Source organism: Uloborus diversus, chromosome 3 (assembly GCF_026930045.1).
Source record: "Uloborus diversus isolate 005 chromosome 3, Udiv.v.3.1, whole genome shotgun sequence".
Taxonomy (NCBI): domain Eukaryota; kingdom Metazoa; phylum Arthropoda; class Arachnida; order Araneae; family Uloboridae; genus Uloborus; species Uloborus diversus.
In genome coordinates this window covers 71,504,657-71,529,988 of record NC_072733.1, presented here as the reverse complement: position 1 = coordinate 71,529,988, position 25,332 = coordinate 71,504,657, and the positions used below count along the sequence as shown (strand labels likewise).

The 25,332-nt window shown below is 34.0% G+C and overlaps 1 protein-coding gene across 1 annotated transcript in view; it reads left to right on the top strand.

The window, feature by feature from the left end:
- The window catches only part of LOC129218358 (RING finger protein 150-like), a 67,457-nt gene that overhangs the window by 29,966 nt on the left and 12,159 nt on the right, over positions 1 to 25,332 (top strand). Inside the window, exon 3 of the mRNA XM_054852602.1 lies at positions 13,877 to 14,130. Coding sequence (XP_054708577.1) covers positions 13,877 to 14,130 — 254 coding nt within the window. The remainder of the gene's footprint in view (positions 1 to 13,876; positions 14,131 to 25,332) is intronic.

Genomic DNA, 25,332 nt, shown 5'->3' with positions numbered 1-25,332 from the left:
TCCGAACCAACATCCTTTCACTAAGATTACGACCAATTATTTAAAAAAAAAAAAAAAAAAGCCTTCAAAAAACACCCAGGAACTAAAAAGCAAAAAATAATTGGTCACATTTACATACGATTTCCTACCCAAACGTATAAATCAAATTTATTTTACAATTCCAGTACAAAAATCAATTAAACTAAACACCCAATTATAAAATAAACTCTGATTTTAAATAATGTACGACAAATTATTTTAAAACCTAACTAATTATATACGATCTCTTAATTTTTAATCACATTTGAAGTCGATTCCTCCTATCCTATAAACTACTACCTAAACTAACGAAAAACCCACCGAATCCTGAGCCAAACACTAATAATACTAACACGAAATTAATCTTTAAAACCAAACCTAGTTAGTTACAACAGGTAATAGTTTATAGGATTTCAATTTTGAAAAATTTCAGAGGAAGATCCCTAACCAGTCCTTAGTTCTAAACGTCTCCAAAGATAACCTGAAACTGAGTTTTACCTTTCAGGGGAGGCCTTTCTCTTCCTCTCCAAAAATTGCCTAGTGTTAGGAAAAAATCTGAATTGCTTTTGAAAAGAGCCATAAAATAAAAAATTTCAAAAGTTGCTGACTATTCATCAGGTAATCACGCTAACGTTACCAAAACCCGCTAACGTTTCCAAATAGGGTCCACAAATCACGTTTTTAAGACTTCAATTACGAAAAATTTCGGACGAGGCTCCGACTGCTCCCGAATGAAATCTGAAAATGAGAAACCTACAATTTCGAAAAGTGGAGAGGATTTAAATCCCTCCACCTAGTATCACTGAATATCTCTTTAAAACTTCGTTCTTTAGGACTTCATTTTCAAACTAGTTTTGGGGTTGGGAAACCCAGAACCGCCCTGCACATAACATCATCGAAGTTAATCTGAAACTGCGTTTCTAGCTCTTCAGTTTCGAAAAATTGAGCAGAGGGGGATGGATTTCGCTCGCTCTTTTATTTTTTTAATCAATCGGGCTGACAATTTAGAGAAGCCCCGTTCTTTTCATTACCCTAACGTCAACAAATAGTCTATAATGGCGTTTTTAAGATTTCAATTTCTAAAAATTTTCGCTGAAAGCCCTCCGAAATTTTCCTCCCTGTAGCTCACCAGAGACCGTCTAAAACTGCGTTTTTAGGTCTACAATTTTTAAAAAATCCCGGGGGAAAACCCTCAGACCTCCCCCCCTCTCCTTGGAAGCGAGAGTTTTTTAAGAGTGCCCTCCTAAAACTTTTTCTTCAGTTGCGTCACTGGGTGACAGTATGAAGTAATTGCCCCACCTCGAAAAAAAAAAGAGAAGATTAATGCACTGTTGCCACTCCTCTCAAGAAAAATGGAAATTTCAAAAAAAAGGGGGGGGGGAGATCAGCTGATCTTGGTTTTGGGCCTCCTCCAAAATAAAAACATATATACGGCACTGCAGCCCTCCCTCCGAAAAACGGCTTGAGGCTTAATTACTTTCACCACCTCCTCTTATTTAACTTCTTCATTTGTATACTTCGTTCATTTTAAAGTTTTATGATTTTATATTGGTTTCTGTATGTATCAAAATTGTTCCAGCGAGTGAACTGTTCTGTTCCCCCAATCACTACATCCGGTTGGTACGGTGGAGATTGGTGGGGTTTAAATGAATGAATAAATAAATAAATAACGTTATGTATTTTTGTACATTTGATGCAATAAAAGCAGTGAGGGTTTTTTTTTTTTTTTTTTTTTATAATGTTTTGCGCACAACGGGTAACAGAGAGTTTTTTGTTCGATTTTTTTTATGGGTGCTATTTCAATTAAATTAATAAAGCACGCGGTTTTTTGCATGATGTTTGTTTTATATACATAGAAAAAGATTGTTAATTACCATCAAAGGTAGGGACGCATAGATCGTATCGATAGATCGATAAATATAGAGGTCGATATAGGTAGATGGTCAGTAAGAGATAGTTAGGCCCGTATTTAAGGAACTTCAACGGGTGATCAATGCCCTTCCCCTCGACTTCGAAAAAATAAAGCATTTTCATAGAAGTGGACGCACTTTTTGTTATTTTCCGACAAAATGGGCATTTAGAGTACCCCCCCCCCTCTTCCCCCAGCTCCTTTGGGGCTGCTTGCATAGAAAGGCGAACCAGCTTGTCGCCGCTGGCGGCCATCTTTTTTATGGGTTTTGTCGAATAGTTTTTAATTCCAAAGAGTCTTTAATAGGTTTTTTGATAAGGTGTGTACGCATTTTAAGTTGAAGTAAAGTGATTTTTTCACATCAGAAGGAGAGGGGGGGGGGAGAGATTTTTTTATTTAACGGATTTCCTTTAAATTCTTAGCACAGGCATCGCCGTGCCGGTACTTCTAGTGAAATATAAACGTTTAAAGCAATTATTTTCACTGCGCATGCGCAAAAGGTAGCTGTTTATAACCTTCATAGTTTAAAACCCAATTAGATCGCTCAACTCATAGTCAAATTCCAGTTCAATATCTTAAAAATTAAAAAAAGATATCAGCGATCTAATGAGTCGAATTTTAATAATTCTTGGATAGAGGCGAAGAATGGTAAGGGATCGTTCGCTTAAAACCTCATGTTTTTAAAATGAACCACACTGAACGATTGCTTGCAAGTGTTATAAATTTGTGGGCGACTCCTTTCGATTTGTCTCCTATCCAAGAATTATTTAAATTCGGCTTATTTAATCGCTGATATCTTTTTTAATTTTTAAGATAATTGAACTGGAATTTTACTATGAGTAGAGGGATCTACTTCGGTTTTAAATTACGAAGGTTTAAAATTGCTATATTTCGCGCATACGCAGTGAAAATTCTTGATTATTGTTTTAAACGTTTATGTTTCTTCAAATATTCAATATTTAAACCTCAAATTTTAGTATTATTAGCATTATGTTTCTCTTGTAGACTGTCAAATATTCTGAAAGTTTAGTAAGGGATGACAGAAAACTCAGCGTGTTATATGAGTCAAAAGCATGTTTTAAAAATTGATAGTTTTGAAAAAAAAATGCTTGTATTTTCGTAAATATAAGTGATACTTTCACGAAAGTGAACAAAATTACTATTGCACACAGTACGTAACTGCTGCGCACTAACTGCTGAAGTTTACAGCTTCTTCACAGCTATTTACGATGAAGGATGATCAAAAAACGTTTTTGTTTAACCAATTTGTTGCTGATACCCTAAATTTATGGGTGATTTTTTTTGTATTGAAAAATGACAGCCGGAGCATACTTTTCATGTGACGAAAGTTACAGAACAATTAATCTCCTATTTTTGGAGAAATCTGTAAAAATGTGAATTTCTGAATGTGTCCTAATACTTTCGCTGGAGTTGAAAAACCACAGGGTGGCGACAGATTAGGGAGATCAGGGAAAAGTCAGGGAACTTTATTGATCAGGGAAATATCAGGGAATTTCGAAAAAATAAAAAAAATTCAGGGAAAATAGGGAAGTTTTCGATTTTTCAATTTTATTTTTATATGATAGAGTAACATGTATGAACATCATAGGTGAAAAAATTTTTGCGATACGATAAGTAGTTTTTTTTAAATTAATTTTTAAAGTTCAAGCGCCTGTGACGTCAGATGGCATAGGAAGTGACGTCCGATAGGAGAGAAACGCTAGCGAACCGGTTCCCATATCATGGGAGAAATCGAAGAACGTGCATTCGACTTCGAAGATGAAACGTAAAAGGCTTATTTCCTCGCGTTTTTGGAACATTAAACCTCTCATCCTCTCGGAAATATTCGAATATCACCATTGATATTATTTGAGGAAGATTATTTAGATTGTGCTTTAACGAATCCGGCCTCCATAGTGTGTTCAAAAGGATTATTGAATTTCTAAAAAATAAAAATATCAGCGCGCTCAAAATGTCCCTAGCGAAAACAAGGGATCTTCGGCGGAAGGCTGCCCATTCGCGCCCTGTGACGTAGGATAGTGACGTTTCAGAAGAGCGCACTTTTGCGCGTGGATTTTTAAAAATTCATTAAAAATCAACCACGGTGTTTTAAAATTCGGCGATGGTGAATTTTTCAGTTTTGAGGGTCAATTAACAATATGCAATAGCCAAAATATGAACATTTAATAGGTTGCAACTTCCCTATTGATCAAATGAAGACAAAAAAATTTTTTTGCTTTGCAAAATTAAATACTTTTATTTCCTATGCATTTTCCCTCAATTATTTGTTAAAAAAAAAGTAAAATTATTGATGTGCGATTATACACTGACACATGTTTGTGCATTTTTTTTCCCTTAAGGTCTAACAAAGTATTGAATCTTAGTTATTAACCACAGGATAAACTTCCTAAGATTCTGTGTCTGTAAAGTTGTTTATTTTACGTAGTTTGAATTTTTCTGCCAGGCGTTCCATGCTACGTAAAATAAACTCCTCTACAGGCAAAGAGGAAGCCGCCATTAAAGACTTTGCTCCATTGCCTTTACTCATTGTCTTGAAGTAGCTAGCGTACTGTAATCACAATTTTCAGAAAAAAAATCTTTTTTTTAACTGATACTGCTAAGAGCTTAAAAGACATTTTACTTGGCACTTTCGATTTAATTGCTGAAATTGAATGTTAAATGAAAATCAACATTGTTTTATGCCATTTTGTTATTCGCTGTCGCTTTAGATTATACAAAGGGGGGGGGGGGGTTCAGACTTTAAAATTCTTTTATTTTAAAACCAAGTTATCTATATATATAAAAATGAATGTTTGTCTGTATGTCATCCATGAACTCAAAAACTACCTGGCAGGTTTGGCTGAAACTTTCACCGTTTGTTAATTTTGGTACTGGGAATGTTTATAGACCAGTTCGAAAAAAATCCGATCGATAGTTCCTTTTTTATTCCAATTTAAGTCACAATCCATTGGATAAATACGAATAAAATTATCGGCTGCAGAAATTAATTCGCGTGAAAGATCTCAATGATAAGAAGTTAGCTGTTGCCATTTTTCTTGAATTTGAACAAATAAATTCTTTCTTTATTGTTTTATGTCTTTTCATGCAACGGGGGGATTTAAAACTTTTTCTATTTGATATTTTTAGCGATTGATTGATCTTGCAAACTGCGTGAGTACAAAATTTGAGTATAGTCACGGCTTCACTTGATACCTGGACCGATTATTATGAAAATTGCTATATATATATGTATTTTTCCACATAGAAGGTGCATAATATGCTCATTGAAGCCACTCGCCACCAGGTGGCACTGCAGAGTAGCAACTTCTGCCCCGTTCAACCGATTGTCATGAAAATCAGTATAATGATATATTTTTTTGTTGGCGTAGCAACGCGCGTCGGTTACAGCTAGTACACTATAAATTTTGAAATTAATTATTGTTTTTTTACATTTCAATGTTGTTGGTTACAAAAGATTTTTTTTCGACTAATAATGAAATCATTTGAAATTGAGTTGCGTACATAAGTAAATATTTTTACTATTTTTTAATAGTTAAAATGCTGTATTCCTTCATTAAAACCTAAGTTCTTGATTAGAGAATAGCTCAATATGACTGGTTGTTTAAAAAGGTTCCAATTTGTTTTACATAAATATGTCCATTATTTACGTAAGTAAAACTGCATTACTTCTATACTTTCACAATTGCTTGTTATTCTCGCAGCAACAATTATGCTGCTTGAAAATTCAGTTCAAAATTATTTCTAAATAAACTTTTTTAGTTTTATCATAAGTAGATATGTCTTTAAGAGTGGTTTTAATAATTTCTTAAAATTCTTATGTTAACAGGTTACTGGAAGTAAAGAGTATTTGTTTTAAATTTCCTATAATATTTCTCCGTAGGTATTTTAATATACTATTTTTACTTAAAAAAAAGAAGCTGATTTTCAAAATATATTTTTAATTAACAGCTTAAAACGTTTTAAACACTGCATTTTATTTAATATGCAATGGTTTTCAGGTAGGGTAAAGGAAGAAAACCATTATCCATGGTAACGTAAATCAGGGAAATTCAGTGAACTTAATCAGGGAAAAGTCAGGGAACTTTTTTTCGCCGTTCCTGTCGCCACCTTGTACCAGTAAAATAAAAGCATATTTTGCCGATTAGCGGAATTCTACGATTTTCAATCATCAGATTCGTGGTATTCCGCGAAACACTTTCAGCTTTTTTTCTAATCACATACATGTCTTACTTGTCTTATTCAATAATTAATGAGCAATGATTATATTGACTCTCATAGTAATGGTTTGCACTATTTCATGGTTGACTTTTCTGCGTATATGCACAAAAAATATATGTATACGTATAAAGAAAGTCTAAACGTTTCTTTTTACGTTCAAAAATGATTCCAGTGAAGTGTCATTATAAGGTTAATTGATAGTAATATTAAGAACAATCTGATGTGATTACAAATATATCGGCATCATCACCTGCCCATTTGTTCTACGAAGATAAGAGAATTCGCGTACAACAACGAACTATGTTTTGTGCCGGGTTGTTTTCGTAAACTACGTATCCAATTCCTGAAATAATAGTTGACTAGTCGACCTGTGCGGAACTCCGCACTGCACTTCGAATCGTTTCATAAGGCATTTCGCTCTTTAAAAATTTCAAAGAAAGAATATTATGAAGAAAAACCGAAAAAAGTAAACGGAAAAAAGTAAGCGCACAAGAGAAGGCACGTAATTTGAAGACATCAGTAACAAAACCTCGTTAAATACAACGTTGTGATAATTTGATCATCGCTCCCCTTTTGGTTGTACGTATTTTCAATGCAAATATAAATTTCATTAAAAGTGTTGCTGAGTGACACGTGAAAAATCAGTAATTTTGCATGTGAAAAAACAGGTTGTGGCAAATACAGTCCTGCCCATGTGAGCATCTGACGGAAAAAAAAGAAACATTAAAGAGATATTTAATGGCACGGATTCGAACTGGCACCATTCTGATTAACAGTACGACGCTCCAACAAACCTAGCAACTGTGCCTTCCTTTTCGAATGCTATTCATTGAAGGAATGCGTAATAAAACACAGTAAAAAAGTTTTTCGCCGAAAAAAATATAATAAGATCATGCGTCTATGTTTTGTCATTAGCCAGCATGATGTGATTTAAAATTATCCGTAAAGCATGGAATTTGATTAAAGAATGACGAAGATCTCACGTAGCGATTGAAACAAACATTCTAGAGAAGTAATAAATTAGATTGAAAATAAGTGTTTTTATCTTTGAATATTGAACTATTTCACATAGAAGGTTGCTTTAACCGTTACGGCTTAAATGCCCGGGCATGTTTCTCTTTTAATCGAACACTTAAAATTCAAAACCAAAACCAGTTGAACTGAGTCCGTTTTTTAAGTGTAATTTTTCGAACGTAGACAAAATGTATTTTTTTTTTCAGCATAAAGCAGAGGAGTAGAAAATGATTTCTTACTAATTAAATTGATAATAGTTTTAATGTTTTATATCGTATTCGAATAAATAATTAAAGATTTACTGGTTGAAACTCGTAGTTTTAATTTGGCGTAGTATTTTTTCATTTGTACAAAAGTTCAAAAACTGCTATTGGAAAAATCTACATTTCAGCATACAATGAAAATGTTTTTCTGCACAAAAAGGATTCCCTTGAGGTATATCTAATACTTTTTTTTATGCTTACATTATGCTCAGTGGTCTGGACGGAGTCAAAGCTTTAAAAAAAAAAAAAAAAAAGGAAGAACACCCTTCGATTAGCACTCAACTTATCTGAATAATAACTGTAGCCTGCATAAAGGAGTCGAAACACCAAATAGCATTCATTCCCACTGCATTTATTTTATTACGTGTATTATCTGTTGTATGTTATGAGTACATGTAATGCGTAATATTACTGTAAATTTGCTATTATGTCGGACAGCCCCAACTGGGCCGAAGTTCAGACAGTTTATAGCCGCCGAACGCTCTACCGAAAAAAAAAAAAAAAAAAAAAACCCACAGGTAATTTTAATTTTTTTTTTTTTTTTTTTTGCCGAGAAATGTTTTTATTTTTGAAAATTTTTACAATTTGTTATCGCAGGCTGTTTGAACCGTTATGACTTAGATGGCAGCACGTGTTCATCATTTAACAGCACGGTTAAAATGCAAAATAATTTGAACTAAGTTCTTTTTAAAGCGTAGCTTTTCAAGTGTAGTAAAAATGTGATACGCTATTTGTTTTTTTTTTTTTTTTTTTTTTTGCAAAAAGAAGAAAAATATATATATTACCCTTTAAATTGAGGTGATATTTGTTTTATTTGCACAAAGAGTCAAAAACTCATTAGAAGAATCTGTATTTCAACATACGATTCATTATATTTTACTGAACAAAAAACAATTCCAATGTAGTCTGAAATCTTAAACCTGATACTTATATTTTCGCTTACATTATGCTTTGATTTTCTTCCCTTAGCCAAATCTTAAAAAAAAAAAAAAAATAAATAAAAATAACCTTACAATTAAGTATCAATTTAGTTCCGTGTTCCATCAAGTTTTCATAACAGCTAGGAGCGTTTCCACCAGTTTTCATAACAGCTGGGAGCGTTTCTACCTCATGTATTCCCTCATATTTGGTTTTCACTGTTAATGTAATGCGCGATATTTTTCTAATTTTTTGATGCAGATTGTCCGGACGTGGGCCCGAACACGCATTCTCCTGGTTACCAGTCGAACGCTCTGCCGATCAAGCTATTCAGCTCTGTCGGTAACAGTGCAAGTTAAAAATATAAATTTAACCGAAAACCTCATTCTGGTTTTTTAAAACAGGTTTTTTTTTGCCCGAAAAAACAATTTTTAGACCGTGGGTCTATTTTTCGTCAGTAGCCTGCAGGATAAGCTTTAAAATATGGTGTAAATCAAAGAAATCGATCAAGAATTGAGGAAAATCTCGCGTAGAAACCAAAAACAGGATACAGAAATAATATATAAGGATTAAAGAAACCCTATAAAGTGACAAACAATAGATTTCAAGACAGCTGAAGAAGACTGTGCAATTCAAGTTACTTTTATTTTTCTCGCCTTATTTTCTGAGTATGATTACTAGTGTTTCCTTCACCTACTCCCAATCACGCATTTGAAAGACTTCCTGTGAACATTTGTGTTGATTTTTTCAAGTCGGAGATTACGGAATTTATTCTATTTTAGAAAAATGTTTTCTGCTCTTCCTTGAAAAAAAAAAAAAAAAAAAAAAAAAAAAAAAAATGCACATCGAGATCAAGAATAATAAGACTTATCTTGAACTAAAGGGCTTAGACATGATAGGGTCATATCTCAAAATAAGTGAGAAAGGCAGTAAGTTTGAATAGTTGTTAGCTGAGTTCTTGTATAAGTCACATATCTTTATTATATCTTTATTTGCATTAGTTTTCAAGTCATTCCATATAATTTCAGAAATAACTAGTGCTGAAATATAAGATAATTCCCTAATGCTTGTAATTTCCAAAAAAAAAGAAGCTTTTTTTTAAAACTATTAGTTTCCACATAAGATTAAGTAAACCAAAACGTTATTCAACCTCACGCAAATGTGAATTAAAATAAAACTTGATATTAAACCAATACTTAAAATTTTGTGTCTGCGGTAGTCCGCGATTTTGAGTTTTACCCCTCTTAGGAGGGGAGGACACCTATTGGCCCGAACCTGAAGGGGGGCTCGGAAAAGCCATTTGTGACGGGCCCCAAAATTTGTGCTCGCCGCTGCTCTTAGTGTAACAAGTTGGATAAAATTCTCGAAGTTCTCAACATTTTACGTTATCCTCGGATGTGTAGCATACGTGCTACCCTTTACGGATTGTTGCCATTTTTTAAGCGTCAGTCCCGATTTTTCATGCATTTCGAAATGCGGTAGCATATCTTCCTCCTTAAAACTCACCCGTTTTTATTTACTAATAGTTGCGTTGCACGGTCTACCTCAGAAGTAAAAGTTGTCAAGTGACACATGTTGAAGGTGATCAGTTAGGGTGGTTCAAAAATACATGTAAAAAACAAAGTTTCTCATTAGATAACAGGACGCCCCTCAGTATTTTTAGACTTGTGGATAGTAATATACTGGAAGAATTTTAGCTTCTTATTTTAACTGAAAGAGTGCTCAACCCCCTCCCCCAAACTTCATAAGTATTGGGGGTGGGGTTAAAAAATACATCGAACTTGGAAAAAAAACAATGCTACATATTATAATATATACTAGTAATATGCATACACACTGCAATAAAATAATTACTTCAAAAAAAAAAAACACCTGGGGAAATTTAATGTTTCTAAATTTGTGGTGTTTTCTATGCTACGGCTTATGTTAAATTAAGGGGTCATTGAGCATTTTCTTAAAATTTGAGTTAGAAGCTAAAACTTTTACAGCATAAGTAGGGAGATAATGCCGGTTTACCAACAGGGAGGCGCAAGCGCGCAATTGCATTATACAATTCGGCTGCGCCTGCCGATAGCCGCATGTGACTTCCCCTCCTGGTTGCGCCTCCCAATTTCAGGCGCGGTTGTGAAAGATTACAAGGGGTTTTCGCGCGTTTTTGATTATTTTCCCGCGTTTTCGGACTTTGTCATTTTTTTCTTACAATCTTTTACGAGGATATTTTCGCGCATCCCTCCCCCCCCCCCCCCGCGTTTTCGGACTTCGTCACCTTTTTCTCATAATCTTTTACGAAGATATTTTCGCGCGTTTTTAGATATTTTGCCGCGAATTCTATTTATTTACGGTGTCATACTGGACTCAGTCGTTTTTTTCTCACAAACTTTTACGAGGATATTTTCACGCGTTTTGATTTATTATCATGCATTTTAGAGTTCGAATAGTTTTTCGCATTATGGTCTTAGACTATTTTAACGACTTTTGATTATTTTTTGCGATTTTTTTTATGCATTTGGATCTTTAATTATTTTTGCATCTATTATTTATTTACAAGTGTACTAGACTTTATCATTTTTTCAACTTAAACTATTTTTTTCATCATTTAGGAGCTCAATTGTATTTTTATACATATTTACACTTAAAATATACTTCGAACTTTCATTTTTTTCATACATTTCACACTTTATCATTTTTACAACTTAGATTATTTGCATGCCTTTCGAACTTCAAAGTTTTTCTTACTAAGTTTATTTTCAATTATTTCAAACTTTGATTTTTTTCATGCATTTCAAACTTTATCATTTTTTTGCAACTTTGATTATTTGAACACCTTTCAAACTTCATAGTATTTCTGACTTGGTTTATTTTCATTTATTTTGAATTTGATCATTCATTCATACATTTTGTACTTTAACGTTTTTTCCCGTCACTATGCATTTTGATTATTTTTTCACAATTTTTAGACAGACTATTTTCGGGTATTTCAAACTTAGATTATTATTTCGCGATTTCGATTTTTTAGTACATTTTAGAGTTTGATAATTTTCTCGCTTGTTTTTACTTTATCGGTTTTTTTTCCTCCATATTTTTAAACTTAGAAATTTTTCACAATTAGTGACAGGAATCGAACCCTCAAATGTTTCGAAACATTATCATGTCTTCAATTTTCATCCAACCAAATTAATTTAAAAACTTGCAATCAATTTACTCTTAGTAGTAATTAACACTTATCATTAACATACTTTCATTGAATATAAAAATCAACTTAAATATTTTTTTCCAGTAAGCAATTTTCGCCCCCAAGTTACATTTCATCACAACATATGCTTTTCAAGAGTTTTATTTAATTTATCACATTTCATTTAATTAACTCTAATAATATTTTCATCATTTTAACTTAATCATTTTATCGCATGTATTTTTACTTTATTTATTTTTTCATATAAGCACTCTTGTTGGAATAAAACAAAATTTTCAATTTTCATGAAGCATATTCACTTTGACTATTTCATTTTCACAATAATATTTTATTTTACTTAACCATATTCTCACGTGTTTTACTATTTTTCATACATTTAGGAGTTCAGATGTATTTTTTTATACATGTTTACACTTAAAATATATTTCGAACTTTATTTTTTTTCATGCATTTTTGGACAAGAAATATTTTTCACTTTCATGCAAAAAGAGTATATGATTGAAAGCTATTTTCAATAATTCAAGGGATTCATATGACGCTTAAAAAGTAACCGATCCAAATACTTTTTTTAACTGTCTTTTGTAAGATCGCTAACCAAGGTTATCTTTTCTCGATTGGTCGTTTGCTTCTTTTTTCCCCCCTTTTTGAAGATAAAAAACCGGTCAACAGGGGGTCGTTCGTTGTGTGGGGGTGGGGGGGGGGACAAACACACCTACGCTCTGTATTCAACATTTAACCCCATTCATTTTGCATCCAGTAAATATTTCGATTTTTTTGAAAGTTGAAAATTATTTTAATGTATAGATTAAATAATTTTCTCTTAATGATCGGAACTACGAAGTTTGTCCCTGAATGGACTGAAATTTTAAGCGGTAAACAATCGCAATCTTTCTCATTAATTTTTAACTTTTCAAGATTTTTAAAAAGCTTTACACGTGTTGTGTTTTCATTTATTTACAAGTTTTTAATTCAATTCAATAAAATAACTGCAATTTGTAGTACACTTCAATAATTTTGTATTGTATCACCCATTAGTCTTTAAAAAAAAAAAAAAAAAAAAAAAACACGTCACTTTGCGACAAAGAATACTTTTTATTTCAGTTTCCTGAACTATTCTACATTTTAAAAGATTCCCTGTCGTTATATTATTAGAGATTTACGGGCATTTAAAAGATTAATTTAGCTAACAGCAAATATGTATAAGGAAATATAGCAACTTAGAATAATGTGACCAGATTTTTCAAGCTAAAAATCAGGACACATGATGGGGGAGGGGAGAGTAGTTTTTTTTTTCCACAGGCTTAATATTTTACGAACAGAAAAATGCCAAGAAATAACTCAAATGTACCAATAAAGAACTCAAGTTGAAAATAATTTAATAGTATTGATGTAAAGAATATTGCATCACACAACAAATTTATTAATCAGGAGGTAGTTCAGCGTATTAAACATTAAAGAATAACATTTTACATGGTGTTCTTACGTTTACTGACAGCAAAAAATCGAAAAAGCGTTTAAAAAATCTAGATTGTATGTTATATTTCTTGTGTGACGGAATTTAAACAAAAAAGCGGGACCTTTTCGACAAAGTGGGACACTTTGGCAGGACAGTAAGACAAAAAGCGGGACTGTCCCGCCAAAAGTGGGATGTCCGGTCACATTAACTTAGAAGCAAGCCCAGAAATTTTCAAAACACTACTGAGCTCTTGATTAAAAAAAAAAAACTAAAAAATTCACGATGGATGGAGGGGGGAGCTACTGCTAAATAAACCGTCTGAGCTAAAATCTTGTTAAACTGGTCCGCCTCACCTACAAAAATTTACCATGTGGCCGCGACTGAAAAGGTTGTAGACTCCTGATCTATATATTACTTTTAGGAAAATATTTTTACTTGGAAAACTACATTTTAGATATATTTGGAAGCTTAAAAATTTATGTAGCTGTTACATGCTTGCTTAGTTTAGAATGAACTTCTTGTTATCGCTGCATAAAGAAAATTAATTTTTCATTTGTGTCAATTTTTTGCTTGCTTTTTTTTTTTTTCTCTTCAAGCTTTCATTCCTTTATTGATCTTGTTTCTCAAAGAGATTTGCTGCTTCTTTCTATTTTTGTCGCTCCCAAAGCTATAATTACATGACAGAATGATAGTTAAGTATTTTCCATAGTATGAGTGCATTGAATATTTAAAATTTTTGTTGGTTGGAAGTCCTGACACAAATGAGTGTTGTGCTATTCTTAATTCTAATGACCACCACAATCATTAAATTCATGGGCAGCTTATTATGAAAAACTTTTTTAATAAAATATTTCTTTTTTTTTCAGCAAACCATATTACATTTGCTGTTATAAACGAAAGAAAAGGTGAATGGTTGGCTTCCTTGGTTGATAATGGAACTCGAGTGATGATGCGTATTGGAATTGCATCAATAGGAACTTTTCGGTTTGGTCAGATAAACCGAACATCTGTGCTGTTTGTATCTATATCATTTATTATACTAATGGTGATTTCTTTTGCTTGGTTGGTGTTTTATTATATTCAACGATTTCGGTACATTCATGCCAAAGAAATACTTTCCGTAAGTTATTATTTATTTGTAATTTTTCTTTTTAAAGTTGTATGAATACTTAGGAATAATTTTATTTAATATGCTGAATATATCCAGAGATGAAATTATTCCATTGATCAGGAATAAAGTTATCCTCTATTTAGAAATTAGATCATTCAAAATAATATAAACTTTCTGATATATAATGGTAAAAAGAATAGCTGTATAAAACTGTTCAAAGTTGTCATTTTTATGCAGTCAGTCTAAGAAATTAAAATTTTCACTCTTGGACTGGCAGAATAAACAATAAAGCCAACATTATAGAAGCATAAAATTGCTATTGCTTTCGAACGCATAAGGAACATTTTCACCAATACAGAACGCTTTTTGCTGTTCAGTGCCAAGAATTTATATAGATGTAGGCAGAAGTCTGCATGTTTTTTGAAAAATAATGGTAATTGGCTTAGATTAGGGGTCTCCAAACTTTTTGGGCAAAGGGGCATGTTTGAAAATTTCTCGCAATTCTTAGATAGCTAAAACTCTATACACAAAATGTAATTCGAACTCATAAGTGAATTTTTGTATCAGAGCTAATTCTCATTTGTAATAATTACATTTTTAATTACTCATTCTGATGGCATTCCTAGAATTTAAACTTATGTATCAAATTTTATATCAAATGTTCCTCATCCGTGAGATGCCAGATTAATCATCATGGGAAGTAAAACAATTTCCTCTTTTAGCTTTTCCTTCTTTGCTAGTTCTCATAGCATCAGAACTAACATTTACTAACCCCCTGGGATAAAATATTAAAGAATCAAATTTACTTAAAACTTGATTCCAAATTGGATATTTCAGTTGCTACCAACTCCCACGATAATTAAATTTTCTTAATTAATCATCATCTTTTGTGTAAAAATTTACCGTTTATTACCTGTTAAAATTTTTTTATAACCTTATTAAGTCCTTTATTCACTTAGGAATGCTCTCCACCATACTATTTTTAGCATACCTATCAATGTATATGGGAGGGTGGGGCGCAGTGAGAATGTGGAGTACAGTGAGACAAAGCTTTTTTTTTTTTTGATTTTTCAATGATAATCGGGAAATGATGCTAGGTGCAGTGGCGGATCACTGCATAGGCACATGAGGCGATAGCTGGGGCCTCCAGCAAAGCAGGGGGCCTCCGAGCCGCGAAGTGTTATATACTCAAAACCAAATTTTTTTGCTTTAGGATTTGCCATGGAAAGTCATAATTTTGAGTGCAAAATGCTCAAAACTCATGGAAATTGACAGTAATGAATTTTAGGCGCGGGCTGATTGCTCCCAATAAGGCCGCGTCTAAAGGGGCCCCAGGCTTCAGGTGCCTTTGTTTGGATTTTTCAAGGGGAAAAAAATTGTTCATTTAAAGGATTTGCAATAAGAAGTCATAATTTTGAGTGGAAAATGCTTGAAATTTATGGAATCGACAGTTAGTCATGGATTTTAGGCGCGGGTTTGTTGCTCCCAATAGGGCCCCCTGCGTTTAAAGGAGCCCCAGGCTTGGAGTGCGTTTGTTTGGATTTTTTCTAGGAGAAAAAATTGCTTATTTTGAGGATTTGCCATAGAAAGTAATCATTTTAAGTGGAAAATGCTCATAACTCATGAAAATTGACAGTTAGTGATGGATTTTAGGCGCGAGCTGATTGCTCCCACTAGGGCCCCCTAATAGGATTGCTCCCAATAGATCCACGTTTAAGAGGGCCCCAGGCTTCAGGTGCCTTTGTTTGGTTTTCCAGGAGAAACAATTGTTCGTTTAGAGGATTTGCAATGGAAAGTCATAACTTTCAGCAAAAAATGCTCAAAACTCATGGAATTGTCAATTAGTCGTGAATTTCAAAATATATTTGTTTCTTTCCTCCATAATGCTTCATCAAAACAAACAGCATATTTCGTGTTCCACCCTAGCCGGCACTTTTTCTGAGATCGCAGAGCTCCCGCTTTTTTGTTCAAGGTCGTGTGTCCCCTAATGAAAATGGGGTGTTAGATAAGAAGTAACAAAAGGAAAGGCATTATATGGCTCAAGTTCCACGTTAGGAGACCAAGACAGGGCGGTTGACCTTGGGAAAATGACCGCGAGCGCCATTCTTCTTCCCTGTACATTTCAATCCAGAGTAGCGCAGTGTTATCTTGTCTTGCAACAGTGATCAGAATCTTGCTAGTTTAATGAAAGAAAAAAAAGCTTTCTCCCTAATAAAACAGCACTAGAATTAAGGTGAGCAATCCAACTTTTTTTTCTCTAATGCCTGAACTTACTTTTTAGTCGTAAGTTTAAAAACGAAATTGTTTCAAAAGAGTCGGTAAAGTAGGGAAATGTGGGGCAAAGTGAAATGGTTAAGATCACTTACTTTTTTCAGTATGAACAAATTGGAATTTTGTTCTAAAATTTACGGCTCATAAAGTATGAACAATGTATTTTATATGTATTCAATGTATTGAAACATTATTTTTAATTTTTGGCTATAACTTTGCACCTCCAAATAAAGGTCGAAATATTTACTTTTTTTTCTATGGGGCAAAGTGAAAAATGAAATTTTTTTCGAATGAAATATTTTTTGATTATTACAGATATCTTGAATCAAATGAATGAGTAAATAAAGGAATGAGTGAATAAATAAAAAGAAAAGGAAAAAAAAGGCAAATAAAACAATAATTAGTTAATATACGAGAAAACTTCAATGAGTGAATAAAATAAATAATTTGAATTCTGAAATTTTGAATTCAAATTCTGTGTTTCGCAATCACGAGTTGCGATAGAACCCAACTCATTGGAGTTATTGTTTCTAGAAACGGCTCCTGTCCCCCCAAGCCTGCCCTTCCTCCTGGGAGGTTACGTGTGCATAGTTGTGTGTGTGTGTGTAAACCTGTGTGTATGTACGTAGGCGTGTGTGTATGTGTATGAGCGTGCATGTGCGCAGGACATGGACGTCACCGACCTGAAGAAGCAGCTTCTGGGGGACAGTGCTTAGGACCAGAGGAGTCGTGCCTGCAGAGGACGGTTGGCGGTAGTACTGCAGAGGAAGGGGGGAGGAAAATAAAATCAGAGTAACGTCAAGGACAGTCAAATGAGAACAATAAGCAATCGTGATTGCTCAATAGTGAATGAATAAGAAAATGAATGAATGAATAAATAAGGTAGCTATTAAATGAAAGAATGTAAATGAAATAATTAATAAATAAATACGCAAGTGATTTTATAAAGTATTGAACAAGTAAACGAAATGAGTTATTTCACTTTGCCCCATCTACTTTGCCCCGCATACACTTGAATAACTGTACAAATTATTTAAAACAACAAATAAATTTAATATTAAGCAAATACTTTGCCGAATATTAGTAGATCTCAATTAATATTTAAAACCTTAATAACAAGAACTTTATCATCTAATAATAACAAAAATAGTTTTTGACTTACAGCAAAATATTTCAATATGAGTATGAATTTTTGAAATTTTTCTTTTATTATCATATTTTATGATTTCCATTGGTAACTTTATCTGTACTGAAATAGACTACATGTGTTACTACTTTACAGTTAAAATATTACCAGGTAGGTGGTGCTAAAAGTGGAGTAAATGTTTCACCACTTACTTTGCCCCACATCCCCCCCCCCCCCCAAAAAAAAAGTTTTTTCGTGCACAAAAGTAAATTTTTATAGTTTGCTTTCAACTGTCGCGTCTTGCGTAGGGTAGTTAAGTAATTATATCATATTAAACCAAGATTTCTGTTCCTTGAATATAAGGCACTATTTTTCCTAACAGAAGTTTCTTATATTCGCAAATGTTTTTCCCCGTTTCTGAGTTAACGTAATGCCGATATCCACCAGTAAGTATACTTATCATGAGGATTATTTGCAGCGTATAACGTTATGTATTTTTATTTCTTATCAGTCTTAAATGATGGGATAAGTAGACAGAGCCCCAAGTACGTACAGAGTACGCAGTACCACACTAATTACTGCTATTCTTTGACCACTATCCTAGATAAATTGATGTAATTGTTGTACATTACTGATTTTTGTGGGCATGTTCTACGTAATACATTGTTTTAAGCAGTTCCCCGCCCCAAGGCCGTAGCCAGAGGAGGGAGGTCAGGTGTCAGACACTCCCCCCCTCCCTCGAAATTTTCAAAATCTTGCATGCTATAAAAAAAGCTGTCAAAAATGTTTCGCACTTCAACTTGAAAAAATTAAAAATGTCCCCACCCCCCCAATATTACCAAAGATCGTCTAAACTTCCGTTTTAAAGGCTTCAATTTCAAAAAAATCTCCGTTAAAGCGCCCCCGAAAATTAGCAAAGATGGGCTCACAAACCTCTCCGCCCGCTATCATTACCGAAGATGTTCTAAAACATGCGTTTTAAAGCTAACTTCAAAAATTTTTGCATGAATATCTCTCTGCCCCCCCCCCCCCCCCCGTCTCACCAAAATCATTAAAGGTTGTCTTTAATTTAGTTTTCATGGCTTAAATTCCGAAAATTTTCCGGAGGAAAGCTTCCAAAAACTCCTCCTCCCCATGGGCGGATCCAGTAGGGGGGCCATGGGGCCATGCCCCCCCCCCGAGAAAATTTCAAGAATAGTTAAAACCCCCCTTTTTTTTAGCAAAAATGTAAAAAACTTCCCTTATGATGCATAAAGAGAACAAGGCTCTCTAGCAGCTCTCTGCAGCACAAGGCTGCATTAGTCTCTGATGCATAAAGAGACTAACAATAAGGAAACAATGAGAGGGAGGCCATCGCTACCCTGAGAAAATTTCAAAAATAGTTAAAAACCTTTTTCAGAGTTTAATATTAAAAAAAATCCTTATTATTTCTCAAAGTCTAACATGAATATAAAAACAACGCCGAGGAGCCATAAAACCACACTGAGAAAGCTTCAAGTATAGTTTTTAAGCCTCTTTCCTCGCTTAAACTGAAAAAAAAAAATCATTGTAATTCATGTGAAGTCTAACAACATGAATGGACACAATGCCAGAGGAAAGGCATGGCCACCTCACGAAAATTTTTAAAATATCAAGTGTATACCAAATATTTGAGTTCGTTTAGCACTTATAACCGCGGTGTCTCCCACAAAGCGAGCAAGAAAAGCCGGATGGTTTCCGGTTTCTTTGGAAGGTATGCATATTTTTTGCTGTTAATGGCAGATAAAAAAATAACCACGGTTTTGAAATCTAGAGAAAATTTCTGTCTAGTTCCATATAAAAATATGGTATTTTGAGAAATAGATTCACACTGCCAACAAGCCAATATCTCGCTGCTGGATAAGATGAAAACTATTTTTTCAGTCCCTGATTTAAGAAATGGTAAGTTATTTTAGTAATTAACACGTACACAGATTAACTATATCGTATGCAATATTAAGTTGAAACTAAAGGAAATTCCAATTTGAGAAAAAAACACAAGCGCAATTAGATCCGAAGATTTTGTATGATATAACTCTTTTGTGTTGTTCTTTTTCATATTTTAAATGTGTTTCATTTCAAAAACTTAGTTTTTTTAATTTTCAAACTAAAAGTATGAATTTTACTTACAAATTTACGTTGCAAAAAACCTACGCTTTTATACATTGGAAATAAAAGCAGCTCCCAGCTTAGGCTTCAAAGAAATTTGTACAGAAATTTTTAAAGAAACACTTTTTATATATATAATGTTTTTTAAATATTTTTTTATTAGCCTGTCAATAGATATACTACCTGTTTCAATATTCCATTTGAATAGACGAACGAAAATTTGTTAATAAAAAGTTAATAATGAAATACCTTAATGACTGTGCATTAAGTTAAAGTTAGATTTAAGTTTCAGCCTGGCTTTACGATGTGCTATGTAATTATTCTTCGTTCCCTTTTTGATATGGGACCCTCCAAACCACTCCTCTTGTTAATATTACCAAAGATTGTCTACAAGCTGCGTTAAAAAAAGTAACTTGTAAAAGTTTCCAGGGGTGGGTTCCCCACCTCTCCTTTTCGCCAACATCGTTCAAGATCGGCCTAAATTTTGTTTTAAGCTCCTGAGTTTCAAAATGTTTTCGGGAGAGAACTCCTCCCCCCTCCCCTAACATCATTGAAAGTTTTCAAGAATTACGTTTTTGGAGCTTCAATTTCGAAAAATGGCTGCTCCTCTAAAAGTTACTCATGAATCATGGATTGTCTACATTTGCAATTTAAAGAGTTCAATTTTGAAAAAATTTTGCGAGAGGACCTCAGAATCTCTTCAACCTCTAACCTTACCAAAGATAATCTAGAATGCGTTTTTAAGTCTATAAATTAAAAAAAAATTCCTGGGATGGACCATTTACTCTCTCCTTCCCTTAACATCACCAAAAATCGTGTAAAACAGCCTTTTTAGAGCTACAATTTCAAGCAATTTCCGGGGGAGCGCTCCAAACCTCTTCTCCCTTACCATTACCAAAGATAATTAGAATGCATCTTTAAGACTGTAAATTACTCGTAGAAAAATTTCTTTGTGTGGGTCCTCGAATCTCTCCTCCACGTATCATCACGAAACGATCGTATTTAAACTGCGTTTTTAGCTCTACAATTGCAAAAAAAAGAACTCTCTGCATCTCCCTCTTCTTGACATTATTGGAGATAATGTTTGCGTTTTCAGAGTTTCAATTTCGAAAAATTGTCGGGGGAGGGAGGGTCTCGTACCCGAGCCCTTAATGTTACGAAAGACAGTTAAAATGTATTTCTAAGATTACAAATCAGAAAATTTTCCTTTGATGGGCCCTCAAATCTCTCCTCTCTCTAACAAAGATCGTCTAAAACTGCATTCTTAGAGCTACAATTTCGAAAAATATGCAGGGGAGCGCCACCGAACCTCTTCTCCCCTAACATTACCAAAGATCGTCTAAAATGCGTTTTTAAGACTACAAATTCAAAAATTTTCCCGGGGGAGAAACCCCCCGCCCCCCTTTACTTCGGAGTTAATATTATACTTACGGTTGGTTCATATCGGATTCCTATTCAAACAGCAGTCCTGTACAGTCGCCTCAGAAACTACGTACTGATTACAGGAATACCACTTTGAGGCGACGATATATGAACACGTTTGCTAAGAAAAGAGGAATATTAATGAAAAGGTTACAGCCTTTGTGTTCAACTTGTGTCGCCAAGTGAAAATTCCTAAAAAATGCTCTGATTAAAAGGTGCGCTCTATATTAATATTTGTAAAATTCTAAAATTTTCAAAGCGTCATATTTTCCCAAATGGTCTCCTCCGAAAATTCTGTTTGGATCCGCCTCTGCTCCTCCCCCTAACAGCATTGAAAGTGAACCAAACTTATGTTTTCGGAGCTTCAGTTGGGAAAAATTGCTAGTACCCTTAACGTTACCATAGATGATCTTACAATCGTATTCTAAAGATTTAAGTTTCAAAAAATAATCCCGGAGATTGACACCGAATCTCTGTCCTCCCAAACATTACCAAAGATCGTTTAAAACTCCATTTGTGCAACTATAATTTCGGAAATTTTCGGGGGAGAGCCGCCGAACCCCCTTTTTCGTAGCATAATAGGGGATAATCGACAGTTGCATTTTAAGGGATACAATTTCAAAAAGGACCGAGGGGCCTTCAATTTCCTACACTTCCTTTTTTTTTTTTTGACTTCGGAATCGCCCTGAGAGTCGGATCATGCCGCGGCAGCAACTTCTGACACAAGATCAAAGACAGTCGAAAATTAGGTTTTTACGATCGTAATTTTGAAAAATTTCGAATCAGAGTTCCCAATCCCTGCTACCCTCCCGAAAATCACTTAAAAGTGCATTTTCAGAATTTTGATTTTGAAAATTTGCGAGAGGACAGCAGCTACTTACCCACTCCTTATGATATTACCAAAGAGAACTTTAGAATGTGTTTTAAGAAAGGAAAACTCCTAAATTTCCATCTCCTTCCAGTAAACTCACCCAAAGAAGATTTGTAATGGCGTTTTTAAAGTCTTATTGTGTATAACTTGAAATTCCCTCAAACCTCTTCTCTTCTCCACCAGCATCATCAATAGTAGACCTTATAACTTCAAAAAATTTCTGAGTTAGAGCAACCACCTCTTCCCCTAACATGTCAACATGCATCCCAAAATTGCGTTTTTAAAACTTCAGTAACAAAATTTCCCGCGGTCAGTCCCAAATGCGTTTTTAGGGCTCAAAAATTTCCAGGGGAGCGTTCACAAACCAAACCCTTTTCCTTGTGTTTCTAGCCTGAAATTGCGTAAAAAGAAATGTGTTTTAAAAATTACGTTCAAAATGAGATATCAAACCCAATGTCAGAGTTTTTCAAAATATTAAAAATAGTTCTGGGTCAGCTCCTCTCTTATAAACAATAATTTAGGTGCTCCTGACCTTCAAAGCTCATGAAAAGTGATTGGTGGTTCATATTACTATTTCATGTTCTAATTTGAGGACCAATTAAAGGTCCTCATGCCATTGGTATCTCTCTCGCAATTGCAACACCACACATCATTTTCTGTACCAACAAAACTTATACCTTATTGAATTTTGATTAAATGATATAATAATAATAATAAATTATTTGGAGAGTAGGAAAAAAAAATTATAAAAAAGCCTTTAAAACGACCAAGAAGATAACCAGCAGTAGCAGTGCATTTTTTTAAGTAGTATAAAATATTTAATATAGTTTGGAAATTTTTGGAATAATGACTGATAATCATCACTAAGGATTGCTTTAAAATCTTATATTTGATATCCTAAGGGTATGAATAAATTAAGATTCCCCCTCCCGTTGAAAAAAAAAAAATCAGGACTGTAATTGCTAAAGGGACACCTAGGCATATCAAAATGACCGTTACATAAGGTTTCAGAAGTTATTTATCAAATTTGTAGTTTCCAGCAAAATTAGAAACGCTTGTATCTGTCTAATATTAACTGAGCAAATTGTAACAAACTTCGTCTTCTACAGAAGAAAAGCTCTTTTCGACGACATAAAATATTAAGGAGTGCGTATGTCAATTTTATAATACCAATTTTTGATATTTATGCGTAATTACACTAGTGGCGCAATCAGAGGGGGGAGGGAGATCACAGCCTCCCCCTCAGAATGCTGAGTTGATTTGTTTTTAAACTATTCTTTATTATTGAAGTGAAGAAAAGGACACGTCTTGGAAAAACTCGGTGATTGTTAAAAGAAAAAAATAATAATGACGGGAAAAATCTAAATTTCTCTTTAAATGAAATCTTTGAATTAAAAAAATTCAACAGTATAGCTTACTGTTCTTATTGCCACCCCTTTCCTATTTCGTTCTTATCTCACCCTCTTAAGTTTTGAAATTGACACTTCTCTAAAGCCTCCCCCCTCACACACACACACCGAAAGCATTATGGAGAGAAGAGCGAGCATTTGAAATTCCGTTTTTGAAGATCTTCAATTTCACAAAAGTTCCAGGAGAAACCCCCCTAACAGCATCGAAAATCGCTTATAACTGCGTTTTTGGAATTTTAATTTCGAAAAATTACTGGCCTTAATATTGCAAAATATTGTCTTAACAATCGCGTTTTTAAGACTTGAATTTCAGAGAGCAATGGTCCCTGAACCACCTTCCTCTAATATCATAAAAAAGTAAGTTTTTAAAATTACACTTAGAAACAGTTTAAGTGGAATAGACCCTGAATATAAATGCTTAAGTTTTTAGGACCATAATTTTGAAACAAATTTCCAGGGGGAGAGGATCCAGAACCTCTTTTCTGTAAAATTGCTTATCCCGTAACGTTTGTCTACAATTACGTTTTTGAAACTTCAGTTCCGAACATTAGCAAGGAACAAGGAGTAATTGATTTCGATCTATTAAAAAAAAATCGATTGGAGGCAGTCCCTGAGCTCCATTCTTTACCCTAACGTCAAAAAATATGGCCTATAATCGCGTTTTTAAGGCATCTATTTCAACAGCTTTCCGCTGAGACCTCTGCATCTTTTGCCCCCTAACATCAGCAAAGTCTAAAATTGCGTTTTTAAAACTACAAGTTTCAAATTTTTCCCGGGGGGGGGGGGGGGGGTAACCCCCGGCCCCCTTCCTTATCCGATCAGAGGTTCTCCCCCCTCTCTCTCTTTTTACCAACTCCCCCCCCCCCCAAAAAAAAAACTTTTCCCTGGCTGCACCACTGAATTATGCGCGTTGGAAAACTGGGTAATGGTGAGATTTTGCTAGAAGATGCCAGAAATCGGGGTCGGATCTACACCCCTGTACTAACTTAATTACGAAAAAATTTTTTAGAAAACAAAATTTTTCACTGTAAAGTTTTTTTTGTCGAAAATGTCGTTTTTCTCCTATTAAATAAGGATGTAACCACCCCTCCCCCTCCCCAAAGCTTCTTGATTCAAAAAATTTGAAAAAAGTTATGATTTTCTGCATTGTTAATATTAGTTAACTGTATCATTTTTGTCGAGTCAATTAGAGGGCCTCCTGATCAAGTTGCGCCTGGGGCCTCAAAATCGCATGATCCGCCACTGGCTAGGTGCCCATAAATCTGCAGCAATTGATCGGGTGAATTCTGCGATATGAAGGTGTTGCTTGTTTTTGCAGTCAAATGATTGTTATTTTTCTGATTCAGGCAAGCAATGTTTTTTTTCTTTCATTTATCAATTTTTAACATTTTCTTTTGTGAATTGAAATTAGCCATTTGATCACTTTCATTGTTCTACCTATGTAGCTAATTATCATTAAAAACATTTAGAATAGGCTTTAACAGAACTCCTTAAAATGTTGGATTAGAAGGAAAAGACAGAGTGGGGTACAGTGACACATAACATAACATAACATGTTGGGGCAGAGTGAGACAGTCTCACTGAAAAAACATATTCAGAAGGGATGTTTTTTTTAAATTTATTTTATGATCTAAGAGTTTTCAACTTGCTGTTTTTTTACTTCACAGGCATTTTTACATCATTATAAATGCAAATTAAACCACATAAGGCAAAATTAGGGACATTTTCTGACAATTTTCCACAAGAAATTCATTTGTAACTAACCGTTTGACTCCAAGTAGCATTTCAGATAAAGTCGATCATAATAATCTGTAAATTGTAGATACAACTGATACAAAAGAGCCCTCTTGCTCTAATGTAGCAGTGGCTGTTTTCTTAGGTTCTTAAGAGTTTTAGAGAAAATCCAAAAAACCGAAGAGTGAAAAGGTTGAGTAATGAAGAAAGCATAATAAGGATAAATATCATTGCAAGTAATGCTCCTGAGA